The 20,383-nt window shown below is 47.1% G+C and overlaps 1 protein-coding gene across 1 annotated transcript in view; it reads right to left on the bottom strand.

Annotated features, from left to right (window-relative positions):
- The window catches only part of CAMKV (CaM kinase like vesicle associated), a 36,668-nt gene that overhangs the window by 6,477 nt on the left and 9,808 nt on the right, over nt 1–20,383 (bottom strand). The window contains exons 2-5 of the mRNA XM_006024992.3: nt 2,770–2,901; nt 1,943–2,017; nt 1,011–1,149; nt 139–259 (exon numbers count right to left, since the gene is read on the bottom strand). Coding sequence (XP_006025054.1) covers nt 139–259; nt 1,011–1,149; nt 1,943–2,017; nt 2,770–2,901 — 467 coding nt within the window. The remainder of the gene's footprint in view (nt 1–138; nt 260–1,010; nt 1,150–1,942; nt 2,018–2,769; nt 2,902–20,383) is intronic.

Here is a 20,383-nt window from a genome sequence, read left to right as displayed (position 1 = left end):
GAAGGGGCTGTGGGTAACTGCTTCTTACTCTGCGGCTCATTCTTGGTTTGCAACAAAAAGTATTTACATGTTTGCACCTTGTCTTGCCCATCCCTGTTCTGGTTGCCCTCTGCCAAATGCCACTGTCACATTTCTTACCCAGATATTCTGGGGTGCCGCAAGGCTCCTTGATGAGGCCATTCTCTAGCTTTGCCAGGTGGAAATCACTGATAACAATCTTGGAGTTCTTCAGGCGGTTGTAATACACTAAATTCTCCAGCTGAAGGTCCCATGCAAAGAGAAGGGAAGAAATGAATGGAGGGGAGAGAGCATCCTAACCCTTTGATGGGTATAAAGCCATGGCAATTATCAGTGCCCCATGACCACCAGGGCCTGCCATACTACTTGGACATGAGGATGCTTCTCATAGCCATTTATTTGGCTCAGTCAGCACCCAGTCCAACCCCAGAAAAGAAGGGATACTTTCCACATAAAGAGGTCAGGGTGCCAACAACCAACCTGCAAACAGGAAGCCACCATCTAGAGGAGAGCACAGTGGGATCCCCTCCTTAAGCCATGCTCTAGTCTAGAGCATTGATGGCCAAACTTTTTGTCTTGTGTACTACAAATTAAGCCCTGTGCCCTTCCTGAGTCCTACTCTGATCCCTTCCCCACCCTGCAAAATCTGCCATTCTTTCTGTTCCCTGCCCTTTGCTCCCTTCCTGACCTGCCATTCTGCTTTCTGCTCTGGGGTCCCCGCATGATCTGCTGCTCTGCTTTCTGCTCCTTGTCCTTTCTGTTGCCATGCTGTTTGCCCCCTCCTTAATCTGCTGTGTGCCACACACAAAGGCTGCTCATGCCACAGGTTGGCCACCCCTGCTCTAGAGAAAGGGATGTCCTGGTATATCTGGATTGCTGGTGGCAGCTCCCCAATGACTGTGAGAGCAGATGAAGCTTGCAGGGATCTAAGTGCCTAGGGGCTGTCCTAGCAGCATGGAGATACAGGCTAGTAGGGAAGCTGGCAGACTTACCTTGAGGTTCCTGTGCACAATCTTGAGGGAATGGAGATAAGCAACAGCCTCCAACACCTGTCGGATGACATTGCTGGTGTCTCGCTCAGAATAATAACCCTGATCCAAGATCCAGTCAAACACCTCCCGGCCCGTGGCCCTGTAGTTAGGGAGAGACACAGCAAAAGCCTGAGAGAATAGCAGTACCAGGCAGGAGTGACTCCAACTCTGTTGTGACTCAGAGTTCTGTACAATGCTCTGGGTAGGAGGGACAGCAATGGAAGAGGAGTGTTATGAGGACTGGCTCAGCCAGATGGATGAGGCAGTGACCTTCTCACCTGGGACCCAGATCTTAGCAGTCAGAGCCTTGGAAAAGACCAGATAAATCTGTGAATTTCTAGGCACTTAGCTAAACCCCCAGAGCTTCTGCCATCAAAAAATTCAGTGCAGCTGGCCATGCCACCCCCATCCAGCAGACATGCTCACAGCAGAGACCTGAGTGTTCCTGACAGCTCCCTGTGGCTGGCTGTAGCTAAATTTAATATGATTTAGCCTGAAATCAGACCTCTGAAACAAGTCCTCCCACAGGCACAGGTCCGTCTCAGGTGAATATATTTCCTGTATCACTGTTACAGGAAATATATATATATACACTGGTATATCAATGGTCCCAGAGCTGGATTATTCCAGAAATCCTGCCTTTTCGATCCTAAAATCAACACACCCTGTATTTGAGGCTCTAAGCTCCCTATGATCCACAGCATGGCTCTTTTTCTGGCTGTGGTGGCATGGATGGGCTGCAGCTCAGAGGGCACCAGTGACTGATTTCTGTCAACAGGTGGAGTAGATGGCCATGCCCGTTGTGCAGAGAGGAAAACCATAGGAGCATATGGGGCAAGAACAAGCATCAGAAAGGAGCCCAGGAAGGCTTTCTGGAGAGGGCATTAACTTACAGTTCCAGGAAGATGAAGTACTCTTTCCGGGTGACATATACATCAACCAGCTGCAGGATGTTGGGATGCTTCACCCTATGTGGACAGGGCAAGAGAGCACAGACTCAGCAGGCTCTGCCTGATGTGCACCATGGCTTAGAAAGGTACCCCCTAGGCCAGGGCACAGAGACCCTGCCTGGTTCTGATCCAACATGTATATCCCCCTCCCCATGAGCTGGTGGATCTCAGGGGAACTCTACAGACCAGAAATGAAAGGTGACTTGGAGGATGAGCTACTGGGACAACAGAGCCCCTAATATAGGGCTATGAAGAGCTCTCCTATCCAGCTCTTTGTGGTGGCTGGGGTAGGCTGGCCTGGGTTTAGGCAGGGATGAGTTGCTTGTTCAAAACCCACAGTTGCTCTCAGCTCCCTGCTCCATACTTGCCAGCTGGTTGGTGCTATTTGTTTGCCTTTGCTCCTAAGCCCTTTTGAGAACCCTATTAGAGGCGGTAAAGATGCTGGGGGCACAGAAGCTGCCTGGTACTGAAACAGACAATTTCAGAAGGCAAAATCAGGCAGAGTACAATTAAACAAAATCACTTGTTGGCAGAGAAAAGCCTGACTGGGGGGACTTTTTGTCAGGATGAGCCTTGTGGTATTGTGTCATCAGTTTAGCAGATGCAGTTCCTATTGGTATACTGGACTTCTGTCCCCTTCTACTAGCTGTTGTGTATGAAAAGGTAAAAGCCTATTATAGCTGCTAGATAATACATCTACTTTACTATGTTACAAAGACAGCAGACTCAAGGTTTCCAGGTCAAATCCCAAAGGGATTCTATAGACTTACATTTTCAAGATGATGATCTCATTTTTGGCTGCCTTTCGCACCTTCCGCCCATCTCTCTTCAGAAATTTCTTGCATGTGTAGAGTTTTCCTGTTGTTTTTTCTTTGGCTCGGAAAATTTCACAGAACTCCTCCCTGGGGAATGTGTCACCAGAAGACCAGTTAGAACTGCCATGACATGATGCCTCGCCTACCCATATCATGACTGCAGAGCATAGGAGGGTGGGGTGGAAATCATACTAGTTAGATCCAAGGAGGGTGGCCAATGCCATTGGACAATTTGAAATGAACTGACCATGTAGTTATAATACCCGTGCTTCCCTTAACTTTTTCAGAGGGAACTGGAGGGTAAATAGTAGTTACCATGTAGCAGCATGTGCGAGTTACAGCTTTAAAATGACTTCCTGGTCAGATGATAGTGGCAAGGACAGAAGAAGCAAGACTGAGCAGGGCTCCTTTCCCATAAGGGAAGTGGGTTCTATAGAACCTTGTTCCTGGTGGGAATTCTGTGCTGAAGGGAGCAATTTTACATTGTAGAAAATCTCTGTCTTGCTCAAATTTTCACCAGTTCAGGGAGACTCCATCCATTTTGCTGGAAGAGCCTCTGCTCAGCCCACACAGGCTGCAAAAACTGCAGGTACAAGACTGCAATGGTACAAGATCAGCAATGGTCAAGTCTGCCCTCAGTACAGAGCCAGTCTCTCCCATTGCAATCTGAAAACCCATGCCATCAAACATCAGATATGCTTCAGACATATGGATCTCTGACGCCAAGTGTGATGCTTTGTCGCTATATTAACCTACATTTTAATAGCACGATATACATATAAGTGGTAAGCACATTGAAACAAAATAAATTCAGACTAGAACTAAGGTGCCAATTTTTCACAGTGATGGTATTTTATCAATGGAATCATGTACTAAGGGCTGAGATGGATTACCCTTCAGTTAAGACAGTTACATTTCTAAAAACTCCTGTAGTTTAAACAAGAAGTTCTGTGGTTTTCTTAGAGAGGAGGTCAGACTATATGATCACAGAGGCCCCTTTTGGTTACAGTATGATCCTGAGTCCAGGAGAATCTGCTAAAATTGTTCAAATCCAGTCTGGAGTGACGTTTTGCCCAATAAACTGGGGAGCTTTAGTGAGTGTACTGGCAGCTCATACAGATGAAGATGAAGTGACCTGGTGATCTATGCATCTTTTCTGGTCTTTCTGAAGGCCACATGACAAGCCAGATGAAAGAAGTCTGTGTTTGAATCTCTGTGCAGAGAAGATGGTTCAAAGCTTTGGGGTCTTTGATTAGACTCAGCATTTGAGCTCCCCTGTGATTAATCCCCTCCCTGTCAGCAAGTGAGTGGAGCTAAGCATATGTCAGTGGAACTCCTGATTAGGTAAACTTGAGCAGCAAAAATGAAGGATTTGGAGGGAATTTGGAGAGGTGTCTGTGTGACTGTACCAGATATGGATGACAAGGGAACAGCTGCTGTGACCTGCTTTGGGTGAGCTGTTTTCATTTTTGTTGAAGAACGGAAGAAATGTCTGGTGCATGGACATACTAGGTAACAAGACAGATGACAGAAAACCTACAATCCTTCATAGTATCCAAGAAAAGAAGGACATTTTGGATAACCCAGTTCAGAAATAATTGCCACAGATTACACAAGCAGAAGGGTGAGGGGGGAATCAGAGAGAATAGAATGGAAGCAGTTGACTGGTGATTTGTCACCAAGAAGGGGAATAAAGATAGCAGGTATTCAACCTAGCCAGAAGTATAACATTGTTATCAGGAACTCAGTGACTCTGTTCCTGAGAAGCCTGTTTGTAGAGGAATGGAAGAGAAAAATAGAGAGGGCATGACCAATAGACATCCTTCCTGTATGAAGCAAGCAAATACCACAAGAGCATCTTCAGGCCTTCTAGGAAGGCAAATAATCCTCATTAAGGATAGAAAATTCAGGGAGAGAAACAAGGACAACAGGATGGGGTGATGCCTGTACATGGTGAAAATATGGATGTAACTGCAAGACTGATTCTGAAGTCAACCTGCAGATTTAGTGATGATGCAAAATGACATGGCATCATGTGAAACTTCATGGATGAAAGAAGATTTCAAGGGCCTTGGAAGAGAGCTGAAGATGGGGAAAGTCCAAATGATCCTCCTGGATAGTCTTTTCATCTCAGAGTGAAGAGAGATGCACAAAATAATGAAGGGGAACCACTGACCGTGTAGCTGGTATAAGGCTGGAGGTTTCCATTTGGGGGAACATTTTACAGGCCCTCTTTCATTGAAATGTGGCCCAATAGGGCAGCCTGCATCTCACATGTAGGAAAACTGATCTATGTGGTTGGAGACTAGCTGAAGCAGCCAAAAAAGCATTAAATTAGCCAGACAAAGGGAGGTGTTCAGAAGGCAAATGAAGTATAAGAATGTTTTGGTTGCTTACATACTTTTGGTTGCTTACATATTTCCCCTCTATCGGGCGCTGGTCAGACCGCAGTTGGAGTACTGCGTGCAACTCTGGGCACCGCACTTCAAGAGAGATGTGGATAACCTGGAGAGGGTCCAGAGAAGGGCCACTCATATGATTAAGGGCTTGCAGGCCAAGCCCTACGAGGAGAGACTAGAGAAACTGGACCTTTTTAGCCTCCGCAAGAGAAGGTTGAGAGGCGACCGTGTGGCTGCCTATAAGTTCATCACGGGGGCACAGAAGGGAATTGGTGAGGTTTTATTCACCAAGGCGCCCCCGGGGGTTACAAGAAATAATGGCCACAAGCTAGCAGAGAGCAGATTTAGACTGGACATTAGGAAGAACTTCTTCACAGTTCAAGTGGCCAAGGTCTGGTATGGGCTCCCAAGGGAGGTGGTGCTCTCCCCTACCACTCTTTCCTGCCTATGCAGGGGGTCGGACTCGATGATCTATTGAGGTCCCTTCCGGCCCTAACATCTATGAATCTATGAATCTATGAATACTGATGCTAAGAGTCATGTAACAAGTGAGAGGAACTGGAAATTGTTTGTGACAAAAACAAATTTGCTATAACTGGTATTACTGAAATCTGGTGGAATGATTCGCATGATTGGAACATTAAAATAATTGGTTATAGCCTCTTATGGAAGGAAACAGCAGGAAAGAGAGATGGAGAGAAGCATTCCATATTAAAAACACCATTATCTGTGTTACAGTATTGATAATTTACAGCATAGGATCTTGGCTGCATATGAATTAATGTGCTAACAAAGTCAACGAGATAACCATCATGAGGCAACTCTCCTTTGGACCTCATTAACTCACGGATAAAGAAGAATTAATCAGTGGACTCAAAATTGGTGGTTACCTAGGGACTGGTGATTCATCAGGCACCTGAATAGACCTCTAACATGTACACCATGATCCAGAGGATTGATGGTTGCCTATATAATGATTCTGGTCTGAGAACTTTCAATATAAGTAAATAGAGACAAACCCTAGCAAGTAACACATGTACTTCATGTTTCAAAAGGATGTATCACAATATCTGAGGAAAATTATGAGAAAACTGAATTGAAAGGAAAAATGTAGACAAGAAAAACTAGGAGTTCTTTAAGCAGAGTTTATTACTATTCCATAGTCAAGAAATAGTACACTTTGAACTAAATCCTATTTCACTATTAGCACCTAAGTAGCACTTTCATAGCCAGGAAACTGCAATTGTTTGATGCTTCTTCACAGTTTAGATTGTATTTTCACCTGTGCCAGATTAGCATCATCCAGGTAAGTACATACCTACAAAAGACAAAACTAAGGAAGTGATAACCTTCCCCACTTTTAGGTCAACAGCATAGTGGTTAGGATACTTGCCCAGGAACCAGAGGATACTTGCCCTTAGTGGCAGGGGGTTGAACCTGCACACTTGCAGCAGATCGCTCTAGCTTCCAGGCAGGGGGGTAGGCATTGCCCAATGCACTCTCATCCTCCATTGAAGCTATCCAGGAGGTGGGAAAAAACTAGAGGAATGATGATTCACTGGGGTGGATGCTTCCCTGGACAGGAGGGGGCTCTGGCTCCTAACCTTAGTAGCTTTTCTATACTTTGAATTTAATACTGATTGGCTAAAATGGATAAAGGGTAGTGGGATAGTTGCTGCCCCAGTGGAGGCACAGCAAGAACCCAGGACTCCTTTCTCCAGGACAGATCCACTTCACTAAGCTACCCTTCTGCTGTATTGCTGTTCTCTTCCCGCTGAGTAGGAAAGTACAAGCTGAGTGTATCTAAAGAGGTCCGAGTAGAATCCAATGTATGTACAAGTACCAAAAACTGTAATTATGAAACTACATAAGTGCCATGTGAAGGAGTAAAGCTGGAATACATGCTAGCCCATTGGCTACAAGCTTACATGTGTTCAGTGGATAAAAGAAAGTAGCAAACAGAAATAAAAATGAAATATATAAGAAGAAGAAGATATATTAGAAATTACAGAGTATACAAAGATGATTAGGGAAGCTAAACTCATGAAGGACAATTTAATAGGTGGCAGTGCTAAGGACTGTAAGAAATTTGTAAGTATACCAAGAACAAAAAAATCCTAACAATGGTATAGACCTATTACTAGGCTAAAATTGTAAAGTTTTTGTTAATAAAGACACAGCAAATGCTGACATTTTCAATAAATATTTTGATCTGCACTTAAAACAAAGTGAAATGATGTGTTCATATGTGGCAGAACACAATTGGGGTGCTTGCCACTTAGTGCGGGCTGCAGCAGGCTGGAGAAGTGCCTGCAAGGAGGGCAGCCAGGAGACACCTGAGTAGCCATTTCAAGGGGGAAGGTGTTTGGCGGAGCACCAACTGGGTATTTGCCACTTAATAATTTCATAGTTTCTAGGGTCAGAAGGGACCTGAACAGATCATCAAGTCCAACCTCCTGCCCTGGGCAGGAACGAGTGCTGGGACCATAATACCCCAGCCAGATATCTATCCAACCTCCTGTTGGAGACCCCCAATGTAAGGGAGATCACCACCTCCCTTGGGAGCCCACTCTAGAGCCTGGCAGCCCTAACTGCAAAGTAATGCCTCCTGATATCAAGCCTGAACCTGCTCTCAATCAATTTGTGCCCATTATTCCTTGTTATCCCAGGTGATGCCCAGCGGAACAGAGCCTCACCTATTTTCTGCTGGTCCCCCTGGTGAGTTTATAGACGGCCACCTGATCCCCTCTCAGACTTCTCTCATGGAGGCTGAATAGATTCAGGCCCCTTAGTCTATCTTCATAGGGCCTGGCCTGCTGCCCCCTGATCATGTGAGTGGCCCTCCTCTGGACCCTCTCCAGGTTAGCCACATCCCTCTTGAAGTGCAGCGCCTAGAACTGGATGCAGTACTCCAGTTGTGGCCTGACCAATGCCACATAGAGGGGAAGGATCACCTCCCTGGACCTGCTTGTGATGCATCTGTAAATGCATGACAAGGCGTGGTTAGCTTAACTGATCGCTTCCTCACATTGGCAGCTCATGGCTATCCTGGAGTCAACAATGACTCCAAGATCCCTTTCAGCCACTGTGTTGTTGAGAAGCGTGTTCCCCAGCTTATAAGCGTGTTGCAAGTTCCTTCTCCCTCGATGCAGCACCTTGCACTTGTCTGCGTTGAATTTCATCCTGTTCTCATCTGCCCCCCCTCTGTAACCTGTCTAGATCTATTCTGTCCCTCCCCTCCAGTATGCCCACTTCTCCCTACATCTTAAGGGCTTTTGCAAGCTCTGAGTGAGCTTGTTGTGTGGGCAGCAGGGAAAGCCTCCCCCAGGGACCATTTTAAGGGGGAAGGTGGGTGGCAGAGCACCTTGGGTGTCTGCCACTTTAAGGAGGAGAGTGGGCAGCAGACAGGTGCCTGCCAGCCCTGATGAGGAGCCATTTTCAGATCCTGGCTTTCAGGGGTAGGGCAGGAGTTTGCTGCCAGCAGCCAAGGAAGCAACACCACCCGGCTGCCCTGCTGCTCTGGGAACATCTTGGAGGTAAGGGCAGGAGCTATGGGGAGGGCAGGAGGCTCTTGGTCCTGGGTGTGACTGGAAGCTGCTCCCTGCCGAGGAAGGGTGGCCTGGTGGGAGTCCTTGTGGCGTGGGAGTCCCCAAGAAATGCCAGGTCAGTTACCTCCCTGGTGAAAGGCAGGTCAGGGCGCCTTAACCCCAGCCCCTATCAGTCTGGTGGGTTATAAAACTGGAGGGGAGTAGGGCCAGGCACGCCTATGGGTGGCACCTGAGCCCATGGGGGTGCAAGACCCCGGGGAGTAGTGGGGCCAGACACAGCCATGGGAGGCACCTGAGTCCGAGCCCCAGCAGAGGGGGGTGAATGTGTTGAGGCCCAGGTAAGCCTTCGAGTGTCTGAGGCTGCAAGCGGGCCTGAGGCTGAGAGAGGCAGCATAGGGAGAGCCGCAAGTGAAAGGGGTGAGTCACTGACCCCAACAGGAGACCGGGGGGCGCGTTACCTGGTAAGGGTCTAGGGGCAGGGTTAGCCCAATGTTTGGTTAATTATCTGGCCACCGTGCAGATGAGGGTGGTGGGAGAAACCCAAAAGGCTGTGCCAGTGCTGGCCAAGGAGAGCAGAGACAAGCCTGATGGCCTACATGGTTGCTCGAGGGAGCAGGGCAGGGTGAATGTGGCTTGGTAAGGGGCATGAGTGAGAGAGGCCTGGTGAGAGCAGGCAGAGTGGTGAAGGCCCCAGTGAGAGTGGGTCATGTGTGAGGCCCTGAACAGGGAAGCATGAGAGAGACCAACACTGTGCTGAGTTGGGCCCGGCCTCAGGCCAGAGCGTAGCACAACTCACGGAAACATCTGCAAGGCATGGGACACGATAAAGGGGAGGTCTCAGTCATGTAAAAACCGCCCTTTGACACCAGGGCGCTCAAAGGGCAGCCTCCAGCTTAATTAACATCCTAATTTATTTAACAACAAGGTGGGGCAGGAAAGTAAGGCAGGCGGCTTGTCCAAAAACAGGCTGGTGGGCCGGCACTGTTACCAGGCCTGGAAGCTTGCACCCGTCACATCATGTCATATGAAGACGATTTTATACTTTCCAATCTATTACTAACCACGGACGATGTAAAACAATATAACTTTGGAATAAACATTTTAAAATTACCAGGTCCACATAGTTTCCATTATTCAAGAGTCTTAAAAGAGTTAGCCGAGATCTTTGCCTAATGATATTAAATTTTAATGAATCTAGAATATCAGGGACATGGCAGGAGCCTGGAAAAATGCTAATGTTATGCCAATATTAAAAAATGGAAAATAAAATGTACTGAGTAACTGTACCAAGTAACTGTCTTAAATGTTGTATAAGACACTACAGGATTCAACTGATAAAAAATTAAACATAAGGAATATAATTAATTCCAGCCAGCATAGTTTTATGGAAAATAGGTCATGTCAACCAAACCTGATTTATTCTTATAAGAGATGATAAATTTGGTTGACAAAAGTAAATGTCAAGGTCCACTTGAGCCTAATAGTCCATTGCGATAGTTAAAAAAAGAAGCCCAAGAATATTACATTTGCTGACAACGTGGGATTCTTTTGCCATTTCCATTTGCCATTGTCACAGTTGTGTATCGATCTCTGTCCAACACACAAAACCCTGATCATAATTTTCATTTTTACAATTAACAAATGGCCTTCATGTAACTCTTGGTGTATGTGTGACTTGCTTCATAGATACAACTACCCCAATGCTACACATAAGGCAACCTTTTTATACCACTTAATTGTTCTTTATAAATAAAGCAAGCTGTAACAGTTATTTGTGTGCCTCAGTGAAATCCACTCCAACACGTGAGACTTTTAGACACCACTGGATCATTGTTAGCTGCTCCTTGTAATATTTGTCAATGGCAAGGCAACAGTCTGTGCCATGCAGAATAGGTCAGCTGTCCCTGGTGCCAAGATGGTACCCATACCTGCTGCTCCTGGTGGGAAGCCTGACAGTGCTGTCCACAGAAATTTCCTGTGGGTCCAAGACAGTCTTAAGACATGACTGTCTCCCAGCTTGACACCCAATACCAATTTGTGACCATCGAACGTAGGGCGGTGTCCTAGTTATGTATCTGTATTTTAATTGAGAGTGATACAGCCCTACTATGGTTTCATACAATTATAGATTTGTAGAGCAGTAGGGCTGGAAGGAACCTCCAGAGGTCTTCTAGTCCAACCCTCCACCCGAGGCAGGATTATCCCTATCCAAACCATTTTATACAATCCATAATCTAAACTCTTCATAAGGCTACCATCAACCCTGACACAACATAGAATTAACACCCTAACTTGCCACAGGTAAAGGCAGGGAACCAGGGCAGTCAATGTCCTGTTTGTATTAAATGTTTTCAATATACGCTCAAGAGATCCCATGTAGAGGACCATGCCCCACAACTACGAAGGCCCAGAAGCATGGGAAATACCTGTAGTAGAACATAGGCGTAGCTACACCTAGATCATCCCTAACCAGCGACTGTCCAACTTCTTGAATACTCCAGTGATGGAGAGTCCACAACTTCCCTGGGCAGTCTATTCCACTGCCTCAGTATTCTAACAGTGAAGAAGTTTTTCTGTATATTCAGTCTAAACTTACTTTGCTGCAACTTCAAGCCATTGGTCTACATCCCCCATTCTGCTACAAGAGAAAAAGGTGCTTTCCCCCTTCCTTATGGCAGGCCTTCAAGTATTTGAAGGCTGCTATCATGTCCCCTCTTAAGTGCTTTTTGCACAAGCCAAATACACCTAGCTCTTTCAGTGCCTCCTCATATGACTTCTTTCCAAGCCCTCTGGACCCTCTCTAACTTCTCCCCATCCTTTTTTAAAATATGGAGCTCAGAACTGCATACGGTACTCCTGATGAGGCCAGACAAGTGGTGAATAAAGAGGTACTATCACCTCCCATGTCTTGCACCTAATGCTTTTATTGATGCATCCCAAAACTGCATTTGCCTTTTGCATGGCTGCATCACACTGCAGACTCATTTTGAATCTGTAATCTACCAAGACTCTTTTTCCATAGTACTGCCATTCAGCCGAGAGTCACCCATTTTATCTTTGTGTTTTTGATTATTGTTCCTGAGGTGTAGCACCTTGCATTTGTCCATATTGAACTTCATCCTGTTAGCTTTATCTCAGTTTTCCAATCAAGATCCTTCTAAATTGCACTTGCATCTTGCAGCGTGTTCACAATCCTTCCCAGTTTTCTGTCATCTGCAATCTTGCTCAAGAAACTACCCATGAAAGCATCTGAATCCTTAATAAACGCATGGAACGGCAATGAGCCCAGGACAGACTCCATTCAAAACCTCCTGGCATTCTGCCATGGACTCATTAATAATTACCCTATGCTTGTGGCTATGGAGCCAGTTACCTATCCACCTTACAGTAGCTTTGTGCAACCTATATTTCTCCAATTTGTTTATGAGAAGGTCATGCGAGATGTTATCAAAAGCTTTGCTGAAATGCAAATAAACTATATCCACATCATTCCCTTCATCCAAACAACTAGTTACTATGTCAAAGAAGGGGATCAAGTTTGTTTGTCACAATTCATTTTTTTATAAATCCATGCTGGCTGCTCTTCCTCCAGATGCTTGCACATGGCCTTCCTTGGGATATGTTCCACTAGCTTCCTAGGTATTGAGGTAAGGCTAACCAGTCTGTAGTTCCCCAGATCCTTCATTTTGCCTTTTTAAAAGAGAGGAACTATGCTGGCCCTCTTTCAGTCCTCTGGTACCTGGCTCATCTCCCACAACTTCATTAAGATCATTGCCAAAAGCCCTGAGAGCACAGAAATCTAGAAACTTAGGGTTGAAAGGGACCTCAGGAGGTCATCTAATTCAACCCCCCGCTCAAAGCAGGGCCAGCCCCAACTAGATCATCCCAGCCAAGACTTTGTCTACCCAGGTCTTAAAAACCTCTGAGGATGGAGATTCCATAACATCTCTGGGTAACCCGTTCCAACGCTTTACTACTCTCCTTGTGAAAAAGTTCTTTCTAATATCTAACCAAAACTTCCCTTGCTGCAACTTGAGATCACTGCTCCTTGTTTTGTCATCAGCAGCCACTGAGAACAGTCTAGCTCCATCCTCTTTGGAACCACCCTTCAGGTAGTTGAAGGCTGCTATTAAATCCCCTCTCAGTCTTTTCTTCTCCAGACTAAATAAGCCCAGGTCCCTCAACTGCTCGTCCGATGTCATGTGCCCCAGTCCCCTAACCATTTTTGTTGCCCTCTGCTGGACTCTCCAACTTGTCTACAACCTTTTTGTAGAGGAGGGCCCAAAACTGGACACAGTACTCCAGATGTGGCCTGATCGGTGCAGAATAGAGGGGAGTAATCACTTCCTTTGATCTGCTGACAGTGCCCCTACTAATGAAGCCCAGTATGCCGTTAGTCTTTTTTGCAACATGAGCATACTGTTGGCTCCTATTCTTCTTATTGTCCATTGTAACAAACAGGTCCTTTTCTGCAGAGCTGCTGCTTAGCCAGTTGGTCCCAAGCCTGTATGGTACATGGGGTTGTTTCATCCAAAGTGAAGGACTTTACACTTCTCCTTATTGAACCTCATGAGATTTCTTTTGGTTCAATCCTCCAATTTGTTGATGTCTCCCTGATTCCCAGCCCTACCCTCCAGTGCATCTACTACTTCCCCCAGATTGGCTATACCTGGAAACTTGCTGAGGGTGTGCTCTGTCCCATCATCCAGATTGTTGATGAAGATAATGAACAAAACCAGCCCCAGGAACGACCTTTGGAGCACTCCACTTGATACTGGCTGCCAGCTAGACATCAAGCCATTGATTACTACCATCTGAGCCTGACGATCCAGGCAGCTTTCTATCTGTCTTACAGTCCATTCATCCAACCCAGACTTCCTTAGCTTGCTTGCAAGAAGGTTGTGGGAGACCATATCAAAAGCCTTGCTAAAGTCAAGGTAAGTTACGTCCATTGCTCTTCCCATATCCATAGAGCCAACCATCTCATCATAGAAGACAAGTCAGGTTGGTCAGACATGACTTGCCCTCTGTGAATCCAAGCTGATTGTTTCTAATAACCACCTTCTCCTCTAAGACTGCTTGCAGACATTAAAAAACAAGCCAAACAAACCACACTTTACCAAAAGCAGCAATACATTACTTCGACCCGGCTCTGCATCATCTGCATAGATGAGGTCTTCAGTGGGGCTTTTGATGTTTTTATCTAAAGCTGAATCTATCAACTATTAGATAGAAGTGCCAAAAAAGCCCCACTAAAGCAACTGATCTATACAGATGTCGGGCAAGCTGAAGTCCAAATAACACACTGCCTGTTCTGGGTATGTGCTGGGCTTGGTGGGGGAGCACACCAAATTTAAAGTAAAGCACCATTTTCTTTTGTTTTTTCTTAACATCTGCAAGTAGCCCATGTCTTTACAAATTAATTTCTTGAGGACTTGCTCCATGATTTTTCCAGGGACTGAAATGAGGCTGACTGGTCTGTAATTCCCCAGATCCTTCTTCTTCCCTTTCTTAAAGATGAGAATTATATTTGCCCTTTTCCAATCATCCAGCTCTGCAGTCACATCAGCCAACTCCCTCAGCAACTGTGCGCCTCACCTCTGGCCCCATGGGCTTGTACATATACAGATTTTCTAAATAATCCCTAACCTATTCTTTCACCCCTGCTAGCTCCTCACCTCCTCCACAAACTGTGCTACCAGGTGTAGTAGTCTGGGAGCTGACCTTGCCCATGAAGAATGAGGTGAAAAAGGCATAGAGTACATCGGCCTTTCCACATCACCTGTCACTAAGCTGCTTCCCCCATTCAGTAAGGGATGCACACTTTCCCTGATCTTCCTCTTGTTGTTGACATGAGACAGATCTTCTTTGCCAGTTCCTTCAGTACCCTGGGATGAAATTCATCTGGCCCTGCTGACTTGTATTAATTCAAAACCAACAAAAGCTCTCTGATCATCTCTTTTATTATCTCATCCCTCAGCTTACCCCCTTCCTTATCCAGATGATCCGTATTAGGTTTCTAGCTGCAGCTTAATCTTTTTGTGAAGACTGAAGCAAGATAGCTGTTGAGCAGATCTGCCTTCTTTTTATCTTCTGTTAGGAGTTCCCCCTGGCTGGTTACAGAGGACCTACAGCTTTCTTGGTCCTTCTTTTCTGACCATAATACTTGTAGAACAGGGGTTATTTCAGCTGGAGGGCTGCTTAATGACTTTTTGTGAGCTGTCAAGGGCTGCAAGGGTAGCTCCACCCCTTGACAGGTGCCCCTGGAAGTTCCACCCCTAGCCCCTGAGCTTTGCCACCAGAAGTCCCTCCCCTTGCCCCTGGAAGTACTCCCCTAGGAGCAGGGAACTGGAAAAAAACTAAATTATATACTAAAAATCAAACATCTACTATATTGTATTTTAATTTTATTTTTAAAATTTTTTTATCCTGGTTTACATGCATTTGCATAATGTATATAGAGGTTATTGCATAATAGCTCAAAATAAAGTCTTACTCTTGTATATTGTGAGTCTGGGGGTGCCGGGTTTGTGAGGGGGGTGTGGGTGTGTGTGCGGGATGTGGGGGGGTGTAAATGTGGGATTTGTGGGGGGATGTGGGGTCTATGGGGGGTATACATGTGGCAGTGTGTGGGTGGATGTGGGGGTGGGCATGTGGGGTTTGTGGTGGTGTGTGGGTGGGTATAGGGTTTTTAGGGGGGCCTGATGGATTACGGGAATGTGTGTGGGGTTTGTGAGTGGTGTGGGGTGTGTGTGGGATTTGTGAGGGAGTGTGGGTGAGTGTGGGGTTTCTGGGGGGGTTGTGAAGGGGTGTGAGGAATGTGTAGGGTTTCTGGGGTGGTCTGTGGGGGTGTGTGGGAGTGTGCATGGAGTTTTTTGGGGGGTCTGTGAGTGTGGGGCTTGTGGGGGGATGTAGGGTAGTGTGTGTGGGTGGGTGTGGGGTTTGTGGAGGCGTCTGTGGCATGGTGAGTATGGGAGTGTACCTGGGGGGTGTGGGGTTTGTGGGAGGGCGCAGGGGTATGTGTATGTGTGTGTGGGGGTATTTGTGGGGGGAAGTGGGGGGTTTGTGGGGGGAGCCTCTGCTACCTGCACCCTCCCACCCATGGTGGACAACTCCCTCCCAGTGCCCCACCCCATGGTGCATGGCCTCTACTGCCAGGACAGCAGCAGCAGCAACTGGCAGGCCCTTGAGGCTCTCATGGCCCGTGGCAGGCATAGCCTTTTGGTGGCACATGGCTCCGGCCGAGTCCCAGGGCTACACGTGGTGGCATGGAGCCAGCCTGGCCAGCTGGTGTGCACCTTTGAACAAAAGCACGGTGGCTTCGTGCCAGCATGTGGGGCTTTTGGCACTGCAGGCAGGAGCCATGCACCAGCAGGCTGAGTCAGGCCAGATCTGTGCCTCTATGTGGGGCTTCCAGCACTCCAGCAGGAAGCCACACGTGACAGCACAGAGCCCACCTGGCCTGATGGCATGCAATTCCCCACAGCTCCTGGTCAATGCACCATCGGGCCAGGTGGGCTCTGTGTTGCCATGTGCAGCTCCCAGCACTGCAGCCAGGAGTGTGCGCTGTCAGGCTGGGCCAGATACATGCCTCTGCGTGCGGGTCCCCACTGGAGTGCTGGGAGCCCCAAGTGTAGGCACAGAGCTGGCCTGGTCTGGATGGAAGGCATGTGGCAGTGGGCCGGCCCGGGCCAAGTCTGTGCTGCCATGTGCAGCCCCCTGGAACTCAGCTGGAGCTGTGCACCACCAGGGGGCTTTGCCTGCCATGGGAGATGAGTGCCCTGAGGGCCCATTGCCTGCTGCTGCTGCTGCTGGTAGCAGCTGCACACCATGGGGGCGGGCGGAGCCCAACCCTCCTTCCCCCACAAACCCCACACGCGCCAGTGGCTCCCAGCACTGCAGGCAGGAGCTCCCCTCCTCATTCACCAGCTGTCCATTCATGCACTATCGCATTCGATGCCTCCACATAGGGCTCCCATCTGGAGTGCCAGGAGCCCCATGGAGATGGAGGCACAGAGCCCACCTGGTCCGATGGTGCACAACCTCTGAAAGCCTACATCACCCACTGGCTTTCAGAGGGGCAGCTGCAAGCCAGTAATAATTGTTTTTTTGGAGAGTCCCTTTGGGCCAGATACAATGACTTGGCAGGCCAAATCCAGCCCGCAGGCCATATTTTGCCCATCCCTGTTATAGAACCTCTTCTTGTTGTCCTTAACACCTCCTTTGCTAGGTACAACTCATTCTTTATCTTGCCTTCCTGAATTTGTCCCTGCATAGAAGCTCCTTGTGCAGCCATATTGATCTCTTGCCATTTTTCTTGTGCTTCCATTATGTCAGGACAATTTCTTATTGGGCTTCCAACACTAGCATTTAGAAGCTCCCAGGCCTCCTGAGCACCTTCATCCTTCAGTCTATCCTCCCATGACACTATGCCTATAACTCCTTGAGTCAGATGAAATCTGCTTTTTTTTTTAAATCTAGCATCTAATTTTGCTGACATGATGCTTTCCCCCTTTCATGATCTGGAATTAGTTCCCCATCACTTTTAAATCCTCCACCAGTTCTTCCCTGTTGGTCAGGAGAAGATCCAAGATAAATGATCCCCTAGTTGTATCCTTCACTTTCTGGAGCAGAAAGTTGCCCTCCATGCAAGTTAGGAACCAGCTTGACATTTTATGTTTGGCTGCATTGTTCTTCCAGCAGATGCTCAGAAAACTGAAGTCTCTCATCAGTGCCATCCCATAGCTTGTGGATAGATTAATCAACCACTTGAAGAGCACCTTATCCACCTCCTTGTCCTGAATTGGTTGCCTACAATAAATCCCCACCATCATACTGGTGCTACATCTTTCAATTTTCACCTTCTCCCAAATGCATTCTGCTTTACTGTCTTCTTCCTCCTGAACCAGGGAACAGGTGTATGTTTTTTGATTGACATACAAGGGAAAACCAACACCTTTTCTCCCAACCCTGTCCTTCTGAAACAGTGTGTAATCCTCAATGATAACATTCCGGTCGTAACAGCTGTCCTACCATGGTAAGAAGAAAAATCAGTACAGTTTATATAAAATCTAGTTGTGATCCTTTTTAAAAAAATGGTGAGTCTCTGCTCCTCAGTGCCTGGGCCTGGGACTGTATCCCTGGTTGTCCCCCCTTGGGTGGCATTGGTGATCAGCAATCCAAGTCTGCAGGTCAATTGTTATGTTTTAACTCAATATTGTAATGTGGAGCACTGGAAAATGTTGTTGCCCACATAACTGTGCTCTAGCCCTCACTGATATTCCTTTTGTCAGTTAAAAAGTGAATGTAGCAGTTGATGATCCATACGCAAAGTAAATTGCTTCTCACCAAGCTCTTGATGAAACTTTGCAACTGCCCAGACTAAACTCATAGCTTCTTTATTAATGTGAATTTTTCAGAGGTAAGAGATCCAGGAGCAAAAGACCAATAGGCTTCCCAGCTGCTCTCCCATGACATGAAATTACTGCACCCATTACACACGTACAAGTGGCACAACTGAACTTTACAGGCAATGCTGTATTGCAGTGAGTAAGGAACCTTTCAAATGATGTCAATTTCTTGGCTTCATCCACTGTGTTGACCAACAGCACTTCTGTCCACTGTGTTCATTAGGAAGACATAACAGAGCAGCTCTATTAGGCAAGAACTTATATTAATAGCTGACCATCCTCAGAAAGGAACATAACCGTGACATTTTGTGCCCTATAGGTGATTTCAGCCTTATATTGTGATCGTTGAGAGCTATACTTTCCAATGGCTTAGCCATAACATGCAATCAAATTTTTGAAAAAATAATATTTTTCTTGTTTGCTCCTCATTCAAACAACCTTGGTGATGTCTTTTGGGGGTTCCTAAGGTGCTCTTATTCACTAGTTTCCAGGTCCAGTGTACTATTCAAATAATTCAGAGCACCACTGCTGCCCATAGTCTCTGGTTCATGGCTCAAAGCCCAAAAGCCCAAAGCCCAATAGCTGGTGAGCTTCCAAAGAGAAGCTGGTATCAAGTGGAGTGCTCCAGGAGTCAGTCCTGGGGCCAGTTTTGTTCAATATCTTCATTAACGATCTAGAAGATGGGATGGAGTGCACCCTCAGCAAGTTTCCAAGTGACACCAAGCTGGGGGGAGAAGTAGATATGCTGGAGGGTAGGGCTAGGGTTCAGAGTGACCTAGGTATATTGGAGGATTAGACCAAAAGAAATTTCATGAGATTGAACAAGGACAAGTGCCAAGTCCTGCACTTAGGATGGAACAGTTCCATCCTGGGGACTAACTGGCTAAGCAACAGCTCTGCAGAAAAGGACCTGGGGGTTACAGTGGACTATAGGCTGACTATGAGCTAACAGTGTGTCCTTGTTGAGAAGAAAATTAATGGCATACTGGACTGAATTAGTAGAAGTGTTGCCAGCAGACAGAGGGAAGTCATTCTTCCCTTCTATTTGGCACTGGTAAGGCCACATCTGGAGTACTGTGTCCAGTTTTGCCCCCCGCCCCCAAGTATGTGGACAAGCTGGAAAGAGTTCAGAAGAGGGCAACAAAAATGCCTAGGGGGCTGGAGCACATGACTTTTGAGGAGAGGCTGAAGGAAGTGGGGTTATTTAGTCTGAAGAATTGAAGACTGAGGAGGGATTTGATAGCAACTTTTAACTACCCAAAGGGTGGTTACAAAGAGGACGGATCTAGACTGTTCTCAGTGCTTGCCAATGACAGAACAAGGAGCAATGGTCTCAAATTGCAGCAAGGGAAGTTTAGGTTAGATATTAGGAAAAACTCTCTCATCAGGACAGTAGTGAAACACTTGAATGGGTTACCCAGAGAGGTAGTGGAATCTCCAACCTTGGAGATTTTTTAAGGGCCGGCTTGACAAAGCCCTGGCTGGAACAGACAAGTGCAAGGTATTGCACCTGGGGAGGAAGAACCAGCAGCAGACCTACAGGCTGGGGAACTCCCTTCTCATCAGTGCAGAGGCAGAGAAGGATCTTGGAGTCATTATTGATGCCAAAATGAACATGGGCCAACAGTGTGGGGACGCGGTCAGGAAGGCCAACTACACCTTGTCATGCATCCACAGATGCATCTCAAGCAGGTCCAAGGAGGTGATCCTCCCCCTCTATGCGACACTGGTCAGGCTGCAGCTGGAGTACTGTGTCCAGTTCTGGATGCCGCACTTCAGGAGGGATGTGGACAACATGGAGAGGGTTCAGAGGAGGGCCAGTCGCATGATCAGGGGGCAGCAGGGCAGGCCCTACAAGGAGAGGCTAAGGGACCTGAACCTGTTCAGCCTCCACAAGAGAAGGGTGAGGGGGGATGAGCCTCCACAAGGGAAGGGTGAGGGGGGCTCTAGTGGCCGTTTACAAACTAGTCAGGGGGGACCAGCAGGCATTGGGAGAGTCCCTGTTCCCCCCGAGCACCACCAGAAGTTACAAGAAATAACGGTCACAAGCTGGCAGAGGGTAGATTCAGGCTAGATATCAGGAGGCGCTACTTCACTGTCAGGGCAAATAGGATTTGGAACCAACTTCCAAGAGAAGTGGTGCTGGCTCCTACCCTGGGGGTCTTTAAAAGGAGGCTGGATGAACACCTTGCCGGGGTCGTTTGACCCCAGC

Source organism: Alligator sinensis, unplaced genomic scaffold (assembly GCF_000455745.1).
Source record: "Alligator sinensis unplaced genomic scaffold, ASM45574v1 scaffold467_2, whole genome shotgun sequence".
Lineage (NCBI taxonomy): Eukaryota > Metazoa > Chordata > Crocodylia > Alligatoridae > Alligator > Alligator sinensis.
Note: the sequence above shows the minus strand (reverse complement) of the source record. Positions and strands in the feature narration are given on the sequence as shown.